The sequence below is a fragment of the Scylla paramamosain genome, chromosome 18, assembly GCF_035594125.1.
Source record: "Scylla paramamosain isolate STU-SP2022 chromosome 18, ASM3559412v1, whole genome shotgun sequence".
Lineage (NCBI taxonomy): Eukaryota > Metazoa > Arthropoda > Malacostraca > Decapoda > Portunidae > Scylla > Scylla paramamosain.
The window spans coordinates 17,356,810-17,373,216 of record NC_087168.1 but is presented as its reverse complement, the minus strand read 5'-3'; the positions used below and the strand labels follow the sequence as shown (position 1 = coordinate 17,373,216).

The window sequence follows — 16,407 nt, the reverse complement described above, 5'->3', positions numbered from 1 at the left end:
AATAATCTCAATTGTCAACATACACATATGATTAATTGAGTAAGAAAATACTTGAAAACTCTGTTACTTGCTTCGATCACAGGGTCTTTTAGAAGTCACCCAGATAGAATGAAAGAAAATTCTCAATATTAACTCATTCGACACTATCCTAAACTGGACAGCTGATCTATTTACAAATATATTTACATGTGTTTTGCACAGGAATGTAATCGTGTAACCACAACGTCATGCGTATAGTTTAAATATGAAGATACAGGATCGCGGGACAAAAATAGGAGACAAATTGTGGCAAGAGAGAGAGAGAGAGAGAGAGAGAGAGAGAGAGAATCACAAATAAATTTCCTGCTATCCTGCATAAATTAAACCAATACACATAAAACACAAATTGCTTGTTTCTAACCTCTCAATACTATATAGGAAGTCAGTTGTACTGAAACAGAGAGAGAGAGAGAGAGAGAGAGAGAGAGAGAGAGAGAGTCATGTTATTTCATGTTCCCTGAAGCAATGTAACAAAAACATCTAACTATTCACAATATACACAATCCCTTAACACTACAAAACACATATGCCAATTAGAGTAAAGTTAAACTGGGGATGACAAAATTAGAACTGTAAAATGACTAATATCCACTAGTAGTCAACTCAGGAGAGAGAGAGAGAGAGAGGGGTGGAACAGCCCACAACAACAATCACTCAGTCAAGGAACACCAAGGCGGGAAGACGGTTATTGCCTCAGTGTCTCCTCAGCTTTCATATAGATCCTACGGTGTCCTGGGGTCCTGCCTGACGCTCAAAGTATTCTAGTGTGAGTATAAGTAAGATAATGAAGGTAGAAGACAGTATGACGGTAAAGAAACAGAGCTTTCGTTTGTTTATTCCCCGTACTGTTTCCTGTTTCCCTGATTTTCAATGTTTTGTTTCTGTAAGCCACGTGTGTGTTATGGGGAGTATTGCTTTTTATTCGTATAGATTTTATCTCGTGGTGTTTTATTGCATGTCAGTTTTAGCTTTACCTTCTTTTTGTTCTCTGTTCCCATTCGGGGCTCCTTGCTGATGGGAGCATTGAGAGGCCTACCAGCAGCTAGGCCTATTGGGTGTATGGGTGAAATTCTTGTGATGGAATTGTTATAGGAGTACTGTGGTGTTTATGAAAGGCTCACAAAAAGGCATAACGGTGGGTGAAATATTAGTGATTTTCTTGTTTCCGTATTTTTTCCCTTCATGATCTGCCATATTTTGTAGGCACTGGCCGGGGAGGTGTAGGTGTTTAAAGTAATCAATATAGGTCAATAAGTAAATGGTTTAAGCTTGATTATTTCCGCCTTGAAATATGATGGAAGAGTTATCGGATAATATTGAAATAACATTAGCGTTGTAATAAGAGAGTTATAGATTAAGTTAGGTCAGTTTTAAATTCACTCAGTTTCGATAATTTCACTGCAGGTTCCTTCATTTTGTGGGTCGTGATCTGAAAAAAGCGTCACATTATGCCGAGAAATGAACAGTCACTATCTGTAAATTGGTAGTTTAAGGTTATTTCCTTAATGCTCAAGTTCTCGAATGTGATAATGGGTAGATGTCAGTAGATTCAGGAAGTTATTAGTGCAAAATTAATGGAGGAGCAATGGCAGAAGACAAAACTTATGGGCAGGGTGATGAATGGACTTTGGCTTGTATGCTGTATTGATGCACTGCTATGGTTAAGCCTGCTGGCTTCTTGCAGCTTGTCTGTGTTCTACTCTCTGTGGGGTTAACATGTAATCTGCCCCTCATCACTTGTTTTAATGTCTTGGATTGTCTTTTACTGTAACATATGTATATCAACCAGTTATTGCCATTGCCTGTTTTCTTGGTCCAGGTTACACAGCTAATAAGGGCCAAATGAGACAGTAAATAAATGGTCATGCTAATTCTGGACAATGAGCCAAGGTCCAAATAAAGTTGAAGCTGATTTGCAGAAAGGAACGTTAGAGATGAAAACTAATTATTTCACTGTCAGTACAACCGTTCTGAACTGATGGTCACAAATTCATTATATCATATTAGGTTGGGTTATATTTAGTGACTTAATGCACTCATAATTAACAGGCCACCAAGTGATGGCTGTGTGATTTTCCCTCCTGATGTATTTAAGGGGTATAGCAGGGGAGATGTAGATCATGTTCTTGGTGTTAGCAATCACAATAGGACAATGGAATTATTAGTCATAATAGTAAGCTTCAAGACAGTACAATTATAAATAGCTAATATAGTAGGAAGTGAAAGGCCCCAAAATGATCTTGTGATCTGGCTGTCACTATGATCCCAACATCTAAGGTGCTGTGATGCTGTCCTCTTGTCCTGGTCTGGGGTTCAATCCCCAGCCTGGTAAAGGCCTTTCTTAAAGATTTTTCTCACTTTGAGATAAATTTCTCACTGTTTCTTAAATGCCCAAAGGGGAAATGACAGTACAGTGTCATACTTGTTCATAAATCTGTGTAACAACAATATAGCATGTATGGGAACCACTATCACCAGTTATTATTTGGCCACTGGAGGTGTTTGTGTTAATATAATAGGGCAACCCTACATGACTTGCATGCAAAATTTATTGAATATGACCATTATTGTGTTATTGTGTTGGTAAGTAACCTACACTGAATGTTTTTTTCCATTGCAGTGTTGATTACATACAAGGAAACATGAATGGACAAGCATGTGTTGGGGTGTGTGGCAGTAATCATTGGGGTGGAGCAAGAGGTCGGGAAAACAGTACGCGGAACCAAAGGTCACGGGGCAGAGGCAGAAGCAAGATTGGTTCAGACAAGACGCCAGAGAATATCCCAGATGACTTGGTGGACCCTTGCAAGGTCTTTGTATCAAACTTGCGGCCTCAGGTGAGTTTTTTTTTAATCTTTTTCCTTTTTTTTGGGGGGGTCAAAATTTAGAACCACCTTCCTTTTAGTAGTATAACTGATCTTATTTCATTGGAGATGGATGACAGAAAAAGGAAATGATGAGAGAGAAAGATTCTTAGGATTAAAAAAATAAAGGTGTAAAGGAATGCAATCTGTTTGTGTTTAGTGTAGACTTCTGATAAAGAGCATTGTATTGTTTTGCTGTCTGTTGGTGTTTGTACCTCAGCAGCTTCATGTTTGGTGGTTTCACTCTGGGAGAGGAGTGGTTTACCTTTTCATAATGTGTTGATATCAAACTAAAATGTAATAGTCCTATACAAGTTCATATATGTAACTCTTACATAGGAATACTTCCCTCATCCTTTGTTGTATTTTTTCATTTCAACAGTAAAACTATCAATCAACTAATGAGAAACTCAAACCAGCATGTGACCATACCCTCTCTTGTAAGGTAGCAAAACCACCTTGCCTAATGTACCAGCTAGTGAAATCTGTAAACCCTAGCAGAAAACACTCATGTGCATATGGAATTTAATAATGCTTATTATTTTTTTTATATATAGTTTATCTTGACTCCTGCCATCTTTGTTCATTTTCCAAGGCATCAGCTTGCATATTCTACCATCCTGGCATCCACCTCTTCCTTATTGCCCATAACCCGTGTTTTTTTTCTATATACACATAGTTATTCTATGTTTATACAGCTTTATCACAATTTGTAGAGGTATTCAAGAAAATAACATGAAATACTCAGGAAATGTTATCTTGATTTGAGTGATTATTCTGGATGTGGTATGATGAGGTCTGCAATGATCTAGTGTGGACCTAATCATTATTGCTGCTCATATTTATTTTTTTTGTGCTTTTTACATATTTACTTTATAGGGTTTTAATGAAATTCTTTACATTCACACCATTTCATTAATATTCATACCTCAGTGTTTTAGTGTCATGCTGCTCTCATTTGACTTTCCCTACACGTTGCAATACATCCATCCACAGGTTTTTAAAATGAAATAGCACAGCAGACTTGTAATGTGTATGGGTTGTGCTTCAGGTTACAGAACAAGTGCTGCGGGAGGCACTGTCTCACTATGCTGCAGTGGAGAAGGTGACCATCATTAAGGACAAGCAGACAAGGAAGAGCAAAGGTTATGGCTTCGTCAAGGTGAAGACTCAGGAGGATGTTGCAAAGTGAGTTGCACCAAGGAGTGGACAATGGAAAATATTTGTCATGGGGGGTATGCTGTATTGTTTTTGTTGAGAGAGAGAGAGAGAGAGAGAGAGAGAGAGAGAGAGAGAGAGAGAGAGAGAGAGAGAGAGAGAGAGAGAGAGAGAGAGAGAGAGAGAGAGAGAGAAAGAATAAGGTAGTAATAATGGTAGTAGTAGAGACAGTGAAACTTAAAAGTAAATGAATGCTGTAAAAGTACTGACTTATTGAAATATAAGTTTACTTCAAGAGAGATAATAATAGTATTAGTTGTTGTAGTAGTAGTAGTAGTAGTAGTAGTAGAGACATTGAAACTTGAATTGAAACTGAAATGAATGCTGTAGGTGGGAGAAAAGTCAAAACAAAGTCTGGAAAAGTAGCCAGTTTCAAGTGGTACTGACTTAGTGTGTGTGCTGCAGGTTGCTTCAGCTGCGTGATGGTGACCGCTTTGTTCATGGACGAGAGATTGTCATCCGGCTGGCCAAGAAGAAGATCAGCTTGCCAGGGGATGACAGCTATGTGCGCCGCCCACTGCCTGAGAGAGAGTTTGATCTGAGCCAGCCGGATCCAAACCAGCCCTCAGTACACATGCTGGTGGATGATGTCATGTTCAAAATCTTCTCCTACCTCCCCATCAAGAACCTGGTTCGGTGTGAGGGAGGTGAGCAGTGTGGTGGTTGCAGTGCAGTGGTGTGGTTTGTCAGTTTCATTGATTAGGCTTACCTCTTATATGTACGTCTGGGGTTCTTGTATAAATCAGACAGAGAGTAAAGTGGAGGGACAGAATTGTGGTAGAACTTATGTAATGTAATGTGTAATGGATGCAAGTCACAGAAGATACAAGGGCAGAAACAACTGGGGGAGACTTGTACTTGGCGCCAACCCCAGACTCTAGGGAAATGGCGAAAGGAAAAGAAAGTCCTTGTGTAGACTAGACACCTAGGAGAGGAGAAAAATTATGCTGGTGACAGAACAGCCACATTTTATGAATGCTGATTTAACACATTGAGTCAATTTGAAATTTATAATAAACAACCTAAGAATATTTATTGTTAGGGAATGGAAAGGAAATATATCTTGAAGTTGATTTAATGCATAAATGAAGGAATTGGTTAAAGTATTAGTTTACTTTGCTTTCGTTTAAGATAGATAGCTGAAGGATCAGAAGTTTGGAGTTGAATGTGAATGGAAGAGTGATGCAGAAATATTTTCAAAGAACCCATATAGAACATGGGATATTTTGTAAAGTTTATTTCTTTTAAATTTGTACATCTATATTTTGCACTTGTTTCTGATGTCATTTTGTGTTAAGGGAATAGCATGTTAAGCCATATTCTCAATTATTTCAGCATCTCACCGTGGCTACTTTTAACAAGCAGCTCTGGAAGTTATACAGTTTGTTAGGATGTTTAGAGTGTTTTCTTGAAAAGGAGTATGTTTTATCAGTGGGAAAAAACACAAGAAACAACTAATTCATCTCTGACTGTCAAAAATAGATCTTATAAGATTATGAAGCATTCTAAAATATATGCCCTGTCTTTTTTCTGATCAGTGTGTCGGCGATGGCAGATGTTGGTTCACAGGTTCTTCTCCAAAATGACCACCTTGGAAATCAATGAAGGCTCCCTGGAAATAGCACCACCATTTACAAAGGCTATGATTTCCAAGCTGCTCATCCTCTCAGGCCCCAACCTCAGGTCCCTCAAGGTGCAGAGAGCAGACTTTGCCACAAAACAAAACATCCTCAAGATCATCAGTAAGTCCAGTGTTAGGAAAGAGAGGCAGTGGTTTTAAAGAATAGTGAAGACTTGGATGTATGTACTTAATGTTCTGCAAGCAAAGTCCTGAACCATTTGAAAGAAGAAATTCTGTATTAACATAAAGCATGATTGCCATAAATTGTAGCTTATTTAGTGATATAAGATGTTTGTTATTTATTTTTGTTTTTAATTAATTCATTAATATATTCACTTTTTGTATATTCCTGCCATTGAATCAAGGTGACAACATAACCCAACACTAAGGCATGCTTCTCTCCTCCTGTGCAGGTCAGCTTTGCCCGGTGCTGGAACACCTGGATGTCACAAAGGCACGAGGCATCAACTTTACCCACATTTCCAAGTTGTCGGCAGGATGCAAAAATATCAAGTCTTTCATTGCCAAGGTGTGTGACTTATTGTGTTTATGCCTGTCTACTTAATTTATTTTGTTGCTAAGGATCTTAGTTCTTGGAAAGAACTTTTCCATAGTTCCCTGAAATATCCATGTCTCTATGCATTCAGGTAGTGGTGTGCCAGTTTCTAAATGTGCTTAGTGAAATGGTCATCCATAGTATTCACAGCTGTTCAACTATATCAGTTTCCTTGTATCATTGACTTTCACACTTATTCTTCATGTTTTTATCTTTACAGAACTGTTTTGATTTTGATGAGAAGGCGATGCATCAGCTTCTGGTCAGCTATCCGGAGTTGGAGAAACTTGATGTAGCTGGCACTTCAGTGTATGGCAAGAACTTTAACTTCCTGCCCAACACCATCAAGGTAATGTTAACAGATGTTATTAAGAGATGTAATTATTATTAAGCTCACAAGCAGCATGCATGATGTAACTTCACTAACAAATGATGAAGATTAAGTGAAGTTATTGTGGTAGACTTTCTCTCCTGCATTGGGACTGAGTGGCTAAGACAGTGGTGTGAATGTGAGCAATGAGTTCCTTATCTTGGCTGTCCTGCTTTTTATGGGACATGACCTCGGTGTATGTATGTATGAAATTGTAAAGGTCATTGTTACTGATTGGGTTACTGTTATGGTAGCCTCTAGTGAAGACTAATAGGATGTGTGGAAGGCTTGTGACTGGCAGAAATTAGTTGATACAGATATGAGCTTGGTTAGGGATAGTGCTTGCATTTCAAGAGAGTCCCTGGAAGTGGATGGGACATTTTGGCACAACAATATGTTTGCTGTTCATTGAGAATGATGAAATTTGTTATGATAATGATGTGATTGGATGTTTGCAGGTGAGATAAGGGTTGAGGATGTGAAATTTTCTTTGTCCTCCATGAAAAGGTACATTGTTGTTGTTATTATTATTATTATTATTATTATTATTATTATTGTTATTATTATTTACATTGAAATACCAGGAAAGTAATCACATATGTATTTGTACATCTTGCAGGAACTCTGCATTGAAAGAATTCCAGATCTGTGTCACAAGAAGAAAAGAATAACAGAAATTGCTGACAGGTGCCCCAACATTGAAGTTTTGGAGATGAAGGAATGCATGTGAGTTTCTTTAGTGTGTATTGTGTTATAAATCAAGCTTACACACCTTATTTCTATTATAAGTTTAGTTTAATATTTTTTTCAGTTAGATATCTGCATGTTATAAAACTTTACTTTTAATTATCTTGCACTTATTACATATTATTATTGTATCTTGTATATTTTTTTGGTATGTATCTTTTCATTCAGCATTATGAAGTTTGATTATAAGACTTTGTAGGGTACATCCTCTTCTTGTATGAAAATGTGAATGGGTTAAAGAACAAACAAGTTTTGAAAGTTTTTCAGAGTATATCATAATTTTCTTTATTTCAATAATGGTTAGTATTATTTACTGATTTTTTATTGATTAATTAGTTAATTTTTCATGCTAAGGGTCAGCTTTGTGAAATTAATTACTTTCATGGAACAACAAGGACAGTGTACTAATTGGAGATATCATGACTTGTAGTTCATGGTCTCAGCTGCCATAGTGTGGACAAAGTGTTAAGAGTAACCAGTTATGAATTTTTACTTTCTCTCATTTATGAGTTGAGGCTGTACTTCAATGAAGTTTTCAATATCTGGACTACATTACAATAATAATGCTAATAGTATATCTTTGCTGATTAAAAGCTATAACATTTAAAAAGTAATATGAGAAATCCCCATAGAGAGCCCTGTTCCACACGTTAAAACAGCCAATTCTTGCAGAAAAGACAATGTATGCACCAAGACACCGTACTTAGACCAAATAACGTAAAGAAAACACATACCAGAGTTAGTGACTATTGAAATAATGGCATACATGAAACAGTGGCACCCTTGGGTAGAATCCTGTCACATTGCCTGATGCATGATTGTTTATTTTCTTAGGCAGTAAGCGAGGGTTGTCAACAATAACAAAACAGGAGATAATAACTTTGTGTGTTGTGGCAGTCTATAAATCTGATTCAAGAAAAAGTTGAAAACAACCATTTATGGTTAAAGTAAACATAGGAAAGAACTCACTGTTGTTGTAGTGAACAGTTAATATAATATATGGATAGAGTCATATATAATATCCAACATAGAGAAAAATACAATGAGCATAATTACAGTATATGGAAAAGTATTCATAAATTGAGAGATTTAAAGTTGTCCACATCTTACTTTCTTCAAGGAGAATGACACTATTGACATCTGGTGGCTGAGAGTATGAACTAGAAGTTGTGATATCTCCAATTGTCAAAGCCATTATTAAACTTTAAGCTTATTTTTTTCTCTTCCTGCAGGGTCTCCAAAGTTGACTTGGAATATTTTGGAAAGAATTGCCACAGCCTTGCCAAGCTGTGTGTATTCATGCCAAGTGTTGAAGCCATAGAAGCCCTGTCCTGCTTCAAGAACCTGAAGGTAAAGTACAACAGTACAGGAAAATTCCCCTATTTTTTTTTCCTAACCACAGAGGATAATTAGTTGAGATAGCAATAGCTTTGTTAAGACTGCAATTACTAGTATTTTTTTTATATAATGCATCATACACCTTTGATTAATCAGAGACAAATTGAGCACCTCCCTTATCTATGGGTCACTGTGCAGTGAAGTGCAGTTTCTTCAGTAATGGACTAGCTGTCTGCTGTCTCATTATTATTTTCATGGTCATTGCTGTAATTAACATCTGATATAAAAGCTTGAAGTCTGAAAAAAAAGTAATGTACAAGTTTGAAACATTAATATGAAAATATGAATATTAGAAATTTATTTGTCAAATCATTACTTAGGAACACTGGAGAGTTCCTTTGGTGATTTTTTTTTTTTTCTCTCCACAGGATCTGACTCTAGTGGGTGACTTAGTGGACCTGCCAGAACTCTTCAGAAGTGTTCCAAAGATAGAGGTGCTCTCAGTGGAGGCAGTGAGTAGTCATTCTTTTTTCTCTCTCTTTCTCTCTGGAAGCTGTTCAGATGTTCAGATCCTGTCAATGTTAGCATGGGCAGGATTATTTGAATGACTAGAGCCTTATGTGGCTCTTGTTCTCCTACTTGTATGGAGAATGAAGCCAGGGTTGAATTATATGGACTGCATATGAATGAAAAATTATATGTACTGCATATGAATGAAAAATTGTAATATTGCAGTATACAAATAATGTATTTTGTTCCAGAGGGACATCATCAGTGATGAAGTTGACTTCTCTATGTTGGAGCACTTGAAAAGTTTGAGACTCAACCAAACAATGCTGACAAATGCATCACTCCTGACACTGGCCAAGTGCAAACACCTGGAGGAGTTTTACCTATTCAAGTGTTACTCTCTACCTCAGGAGGCTCTTTTCCGGTGAGTGCAGCCTTGCCTTAATTTGTGCAGGGATAGCACCTGTAAACATTATGTGTCAAATTTTGTCAAGATGCCAGGCTGAGATCCTCTCACTTTGTGAAACAGTAAGAAATGCAGGTACTTCTCATACCATTGCCATTTACAGCATGAATGGTATAGGTTGGCATTAGTTTTTTTTAAGCCACTGCCTTCTCCCATGCATTATCTACTGCATTTTCACCATGTAAGTAAGAAACTATAATGAACCTGTAAAGACGCAGTGTTTTTATAAGTGGATTGTTGACTAAAGAGTGGAGGTGTTGAAGTGGATTGGATGGCTTAGGACAAATAAGAAGGTAAATAGACAGACATAATGATGACTAATGTGAGATATTTTTCAGTATCTTGAAGGGCTGCATAAAGCTAAAGAGGATAGCCTGCCCGAGCCTGCAGGTGTCCCCTTCCTTCATCACCATGGTGGATGAGATCATGAAGGGGCGCTCAGGGAAGCTGATCATTGAAGTGCGGGACATGGGGGTGCTCCTCCAAGATATCCAGTATGACAAGAACAAGATAGAGCTCGACTACTCACGTAAGTCATTGTGTTCTGCTGATGTCTTTAAACTTGCTGAAATACCTCCTATTCTGCCTTGAACACCTGATTGACTACTTCCCTGGCTCTCCCAAGTGCCACTGATTAAGAACTATATATTTTCAGTCTTTTCCCCCATCTCTTAGTTAGCCGTAATAGTTTATTTATGAATTTTATCTCCATACTTTTGTGGCATTCTGTATCTGTTTACAGAATTAATAGTATTCTCCAAAGTGTAATTCTGATTCCTAAACAAGGGTTTTTGTTAACAGGTGATTTCTCGTACCTGTATGACCCCTTCAGCTATGATAGTGGTAAGTATGAGGATTTTGTGTGTGCTATATTGCATGAGTGAGTCATCTGAGCAGAATAGTTGTTGATAGTTATTGCCAAGGTTGAGGTTGATTTAGAGGAATGAAGATTAACTCTTTTCATAACCAGGTTTTTGCTCTCATGGCAAGCACCTGAATGTAGCCTCTCTCGTTTAGGTTACATATCTCTTTTCCAAGCCTATTATGCAATTCTAGTTAGAAATGTGCAAAGCAACAGACATCAAAAGTCATTCATATGCATCATTTTCACTTGTGCTGTGAACTGAAATAGTTATTGCAGTCCCATAAGCTATTACTAATGTCTGTACATATTTCCATTGATGTGTTTTCTGAATTCTAGAAAGTGGCAGTTTTGTGTGGGTTACTAACTAATTCAGTGTTGCTGAATCATCCAAATTTTACATTTCCTTCCTGTTTTGAAATACAGTTAGCTCAACACACAAACTTACTGTGTCATGGGTCTCTCTATTGTACCAATAAAAATAAGAATAAAATGCATGAGTTCTTGTAAAGACAGGACTTAAAATGTATAAGTCATGCATATTGGTGTGACAAGCATGATAATGTATGTATGTATGTATGTGTGTCATTGTTTGTTGCATGTAACAAGCATTCATACATGCTGGGGTTGAAGAGGTAAGAATTTGCATATGCATGAATATTTATAATTCTGATTTAGTTAACTAGTTGGATACTGAGCAGAGCTGATTGTCTTCTCTTCTCTTCTCTTCACATTTACTTTTAATTTAGTATTGACTAGCTGCCTTGGTTTATGTATATACTCATACTTTTCTCATCATTCAATTTATCTGTCAATTTTTCATTATTCTAAGGGTAAAAGGTAAAAGTGGAATGACTGCCAAGACTGTGAATTGATCATTCCTTACTTAATGTGTTGAACATAACTTTAGTTGATGCTAAGTTTGAATATGCCTTGTGTGAACAAGGTCTGAATATCCATTGGCAGGTAACAAGTCTAATGTAATAATGGCAAGGATAATGCATCTGTTTCCCTAACTCTGAGATTCTTTGCAGATGATTCTGAATACTCTGATGTCAGCTTCAATACCAGCTGGTATGACAGTGATGATTTTGCTGACCACTTCCTCTTCAATGATGATGTAAGGGGGCTGTTTTAGTTTGTCTCTGATGTATCATGCTTATATATGCCATTGTGTACATGTTTTTTTTTAGTTATCATTGAGTAATGCTAAAGTTTTAATTTGTTTTGTTTCAGTTTCAGGATGACCTCTTCGATGCAGCTGTAATGTTGGCAGCCTGGAATATGCATGACTCAGATATTTATTGATGTGTGTGTGTGTGTGTATGTTTAGCAATCCTGTAAGGCAAGGCAACAAATTTTTCTTGTGGTATCAAAGCTATTTTTATACATGTTTTCTTTCTTTTTTTCAATATTGTTACAACTGTGTTGTAAATTGTGAATTGGATAATTTATAATGTTAAGTATTAAATTTTTGACATATAGAAATATACATATATATAATATGATGAAGATTTGTTTGAAAATCAACTGAGGGCTTCATCCTGTGACTTCATACAAGGTACTTCTGACAGTAAATGTGATATGCATGAAATGTGCATTTAGATGTCCAAGTACATAATGATCAATTATGTGAATGTATTTTGTCAGTTTTTTGAGATTAATAATTGTTGTTGAAAGTATTTTCTTCTTTACACTTGTGTAAGTTAATTCAAACAAGCAAAATGTGACTGACTCAGCAGACCCTGTTCCCAAGGAGTCGGTTACAGTCATGTGTGATCTATAGTGCATCGTTACTTGGATTCAACCACTTTCTCTGTGATAATAGGTGTAAATATGCTGTAGTTCCTCCAACACACTGCAGTGTTCTGCAGACATGCATGAGGCCATATTGTGTCAATATTTGGTGGTTTATTATAAAGGCCAGTATATACTGATGATCATAAACATTGTATTGAAGTGCCTTTGTGCATTCAGTGAAAAGTGGCATTCTCATATGCACTAGAGAAAACTGATGCTGCTTGTTGGTTCTTTTTCATTGTGGAAGTTCTTTGCTTAACCAATACCACACTATACAAGATTGCATTCGAGGCTCAAATGCATTGCATGGAATTACTTCCTCTTGAGGCTCTATCAAAGAAGTATATTTGTCATGGTATGTTATGTCATATCTGACAATTTAGTGATAAAATTTTAGCTCATACTGCTTTCCTTTATGACAGGATTCATGTGGTTAGAGAATCTCTGATACCAAGATAATGGGATTGTACAAGAGTTATGTTTTATTGATTTCCTGTCACAAGTGCTGTATAACCAGTGTTGCTTACCATATGTTATTTACTTTAGAGCTGTCAGTTTTATTTGATGTGAAAAATGTAATTTGTTATGAGTTACAAAGGTCAAGTACAACAAATATTATGAATACTTGTCATGTTCACTTCAAACAGTGTGTGAAATACAAAATATACTATTCCAAATAACATGTACTGCATGTCATACAAAGCAGACAGGCATACAAACAAATGAACACACAGGAAGCAAAAGCAGCTGTTATTTACCTTCCATGCTGGTCTGTGACCTGTGTCAGCATTGGCAGGAAAATTTTGTTTGATAAATCTTCTCTTTATCCAGATTTTGTGTATGCAATGAAACCACAATGAAAATATATACACTTTATTGAGTTATTCACTCCCAGACATGCTTTTTGTAGCTCCGCCTTTCCTTTTGTGTCGCTTACGTTTCCTTTTTCCATCTGATGCCTTTTGCTGGTCTGCTTGCTTAACTTTTTTGCTCTTTTTACATGACAATGAATGAGGGTTTTTAGCTTTTTTTCTCTTCCTTGGAGGTTCCTGTACTGCTTCTCCTAGGTGCTTGCGTTTCAGTGTCTTCAGGGTGGTCTCCTCGTGTGTTGACAATGTGCTGTTGAGGATGTGTACACATGAAGTGGGGGGAAAAAAGAAAAGAGAAAAGCATCATAAATATCCAGTATAATGCTCTTAATTCTCTACTCTCCAAGTCATAAAGAATATACTTTCCTTATAAAAACGGATGATTTTGCATAAAAATGGGATTTTGTTGAATAAGTGTTTACTTATTTCAACTTGTAACAGTTCTTGTTTATACATTAATTAGATCAGTTAGATACATATACAATGTTGGCAGGCATGTGTTTGAACTTGAGACAGGCTATTGAGGATTTACAGAAAGGTTAAAAAGTAGACGTGATATACTGATTAATCTGTTCTCTCACCTGCCTTGAGCTGCTGCCACACTTTTTTTTGTTGGTTTTTCCAATGTTGGGGCACTCTGGTGTAGGTACAGGATAGGGGTGCCTACCACTTCCTGGTGAACATGTGCCCGCAGCTCAGGGTCCTGGCTGGCCATGATGTACCTTGAGGTGACAAGATCATTTTCCATGCTGAGTATGTACAGAATGAGGGAAGAAAGCTTGCTGGTGCAGAATACCTTAATGTATATATGAATAAAGCTATGACAGCTGACAATAAAGGGGACAAAGGAAAGAAAAGAAGGATGGGATGATAAAGTGCATAGAGAGTGTGGTGAAAGGAAGGCAAGTTGGGTGATAGAAAGGGAACCTACTACCCAATACACAACTTATTTTATTATTTCTTTCTGGAATAGTTTTGGCTAAATTGGTCTGAATTTGCGAGTGAATAATTTAGAATAATATACTGCAAGAGTGATGTGATTCAGGTATGCTTGTATAACAGTAGCACCCCCTGACAATGATATCAGCTTTGTATGCAAGTAGACAGATAAAAGAATATACATGTACAATACAAAAAAATATTGGATCTGTTCAAGCAAAAAACTACTTACTTTCCTGGATTATTCTTGCCAAGGAGAGATTTTGCACAGGAGGAAGCAGGCACAGGATCCCCTTCATGGCCACACTTGTGTACGGGAAACTGTTTAACAACTAGCCACGTTCCATACAGTTTAGGACCTGAGGAGGTACATATCCACTGAGTCAACTTTATTAACAATATTGAGCATTTTTAAATCTTCTGTCTGTGTGATAGGATAATGAAGGATAAAAGAAAAATAAAACAAATTTAAAATAAGTTTAGGAAATAAGTCAATAAACATTATAAACATTAGTATGTAAAATATTGATAATGAAAAAAGGAGGCACCTAAATAGGTCTTCCCTTTGATGGACTCCTGCCAGGATATGTTTACGTTTCTGAGAGAGAGAGAGAGAGAGAGAGAGAGAGAGAGAGAGAGAGAGAGAGAGAGAGAGAGAGAGAGAGAGAGAGAGAGAGAGAGAGAGAGAGAGAGAGAGCATGCACTTACTAATTTTGCTGAGCTTTTCCACCTCCAGGATGATGCACTGAGTGGTGACAATTTTAGTCTGGGCTCCAAGGTATTTTGGAATTTGTTCCTTGATGAGTACTTTGCCCTAAAAGAAACACAAATTAATGACATTCATCACATAGAAATAACAGTATAAACTCGTATACAGTATACCTGATAATACGGAACATTTGCAGTGTCATTATTTCTCTCTCTCTCTCTCTCTCTCTCTTTCTCTCTCTCTCTCTCTCTCTCTCTCTTTCTGCTCATATTTCTCTAAAATCCAGTGATTTAATACTTATCATTCTATTACCAGCACAGCACTCGAAGGTCAATAGATTTTTTTCATTAGGTAGACATTAGAGATTGCTGCCCTTCAATAAAGGTGGTTGACCTATATATAGGATGTACCATAAATTACTAACTTCCTGTCCAGAAATCAGTGTAAGTCAGGGGTCGACTTACACTTGACGAAATATAGTATTCATTTCGCAAAAAGAAATATAGGAATTCAAATTCCGTACCTCCTGAACATGTGTAAGTACAAACCAGAGTAAAACAACAAATCCCGCAAGAGAGTCACCTCTAGGGCGGAGTGGCAGAAGGTGGCGTCCAGCAGGATGGTGTAGGGCGCCTGCAGTGCAAAGTTGTGCTGGAAGAACGCAAGGATCTTCTGGGCTTTTTTGTGGCGTTTGATTTTCATGGTTGGTGGTTGGTGTGCTTAACTGTGAGTTAAGAAAATAAATTATTATACTGAAAATTACAATAATAAGAGTTGCAAGGTTAATATTTAATTAGAAATTACTGAACAGGTGGGGGTTATGGAAACAACCTTAGCCTGCTAATTTTCAGACACTGACTGTCTACTTCTCGGCAAAATATGACGCTTTTTCAATATGTGATCTACATAATGATGGGATCAGCCCATAAATTAATGAACTGGATGAATCTAAACTTAATCTAATCTAACTCTGCCCAGCCCTCAGGTGAAAACACTAATGTTATTTCAATATTTTCCCACAGATTATTACTCAACGGACCTTCCTTATATTAACTAGTGGCAAATGACAACTCAATAATACATCTGCTAATTTAGGAAGATACAATTGCTGCGTATGCAGGCAAAACTGATTTCCGTAAGAGATCTAATGTGAGTTCATGCTTCACCTTGTACTTTACAGCTTATCTCTTTTCCATCAGTTAATTTGCAAAACACTTATCACTTATTATTCTATTTTAGTTCTTCAAGGTAAGTTTACACGTTAGTTTGTTTACCAGCAACGATCTCCAGTTCGGCGCAGCACATCTCGGACAAGTTTTTTTTAGCGACATTTCTCTCTATTTGTAAATTCATAAGAAAAGTAGATGATCGAGCTAAAAAAGTAGGTATAATATATCTATTATTCCAATTAAATATAAATAAATTAAATCTAAAATCAATGAAGGCGTCTAATTTGATATAATTTTCCCCTATCATTTTCACATCCATTAACCAATGCG

General features: G+C 36.9%; 2 protein-coding genes across 3 annotated transcripts; one reads left to right on the top strand and one right to left on the bottom strand.

Annotated features, from left to right (window-relative positions):
* Nucleotides 1–663: 663 nt before the first annotated feature.
* LOC135109193 (F-box/LRR-repeat protein 2-like) lies at nt 664–13,267 on the top strand. Its single transcript, XM_064020366.1, has 15 exons — nt 664–805; nt 2,660–2,876; nt 3,955–4,091; nt 4,527–4,768; nt 5,660–5,863; nt 6,156–6,271; nt 6,519–6,647; nt 7,288–7,394; nt 8,648–8,765; nt 9,182–9,265; nt 9,515–9,687; nt 10,068–10,258; nt 10,531–10,572; nt 11,626–11,711; nt 11,828–13,267. Exons 2-15 carry the CDS (start codon nt 2,682–2,684, stop codon nt 11,897–11,899), a joined length of 1,896 nt encoding a protein of 631 aa, XP_063876436.1. The 5' UTR covers nt 664–805; nt 2,660–2,681; the 3' UTR covers nt 11,900–13,267.
* Nucleotides 13,249–16,235, bottom strand: LOC135109195 (rRNA-processing protein UTP23 homolog). 2 transcript variants are annotated; one of them, XM_064020368.1, is made up of 6 exons: nt 16,183–16,235; nt 15,491–15,632; nt 14,908–15,013; nt 14,432–14,558; nt 13,842–13,982; nt 13,249–13,510 (listed from the first exon to the last, which is right to left on the bottom strand). In XM_064020368.1, the coding sequence occupies exons 2-6, from the start codon at nt 15,608–15,610 to the stop codon at nt 13,273–13,275; spliced, it is 732 nt and encodes a 243-aa protein (XP_063876438.1). In that variant the 5' UTR covers nt 15,611–15,632; nt 16,183–16,235; the 3' UTR covers nt 13,249–13,272. The 2 variants fall into 2 exon arrangements, with proteins under 2 accessions (XP_063876438.1, XP_063876437.1); XM_064020367.1 differs by having other exon boundaries at nt 16,075–16,209.
* Between the last annotated feature and the right edge of the window lie 172 nt (nt 16,236–16,407).

What these genes read in the sequence shown, in the direction of transcription:
- LOC135109193 (XM_064020366.1), top strand. Translation starts at nt 2,682, where the DNA reads ATGAATGGACAAGCATGTGTTGGGGTGTGTGGCAGTAATCATTGGGGT. An exon ending in CCTGCTTCAAGAACCTGAAG is followed by an intron (nt 8,766 to 9,181) that starts GTAAAGTACAAC and finishes TTCTCTCCACAG; the next exon opens with GATCTGACTCTAGTGGGTGA. An exon ending in CCTCAGGAGGCTCTTTTCCG is followed by an intron (nt 9,688 to 10,067) that starts GTGAGTGCAGCC and finishes GATATTTTTCAG; the next exon opens with TATCTTGAAGGGCTGCATAA.
- LOC135109195 (XM_064020368.1), bottom strand. Translation starts at nt 15,610, where the DNA reads ATGAAAATCAAACGCCACAAAAAAGCCCAGAAGATCCTTGCGTTCTTC. An exon ending in TCTGCCACTCCGCCCTAGAG is followed by an intron (nt 15,014 to 15,490) that starts GTGACTCTCTTG and finishes TGTTTCTTTTAG; the next exon opens with GGCAAAGTACTCATCAAGGA. An exon ending in GGCAAGAATAATCCAGGAAA is followed by an intron (nt 13,983 to 14,431) that starts GTAAGTAGTTTT and finishes TGTCACCTCAAG; the next exon opens with GTACATCATGGCCAGCCAGG.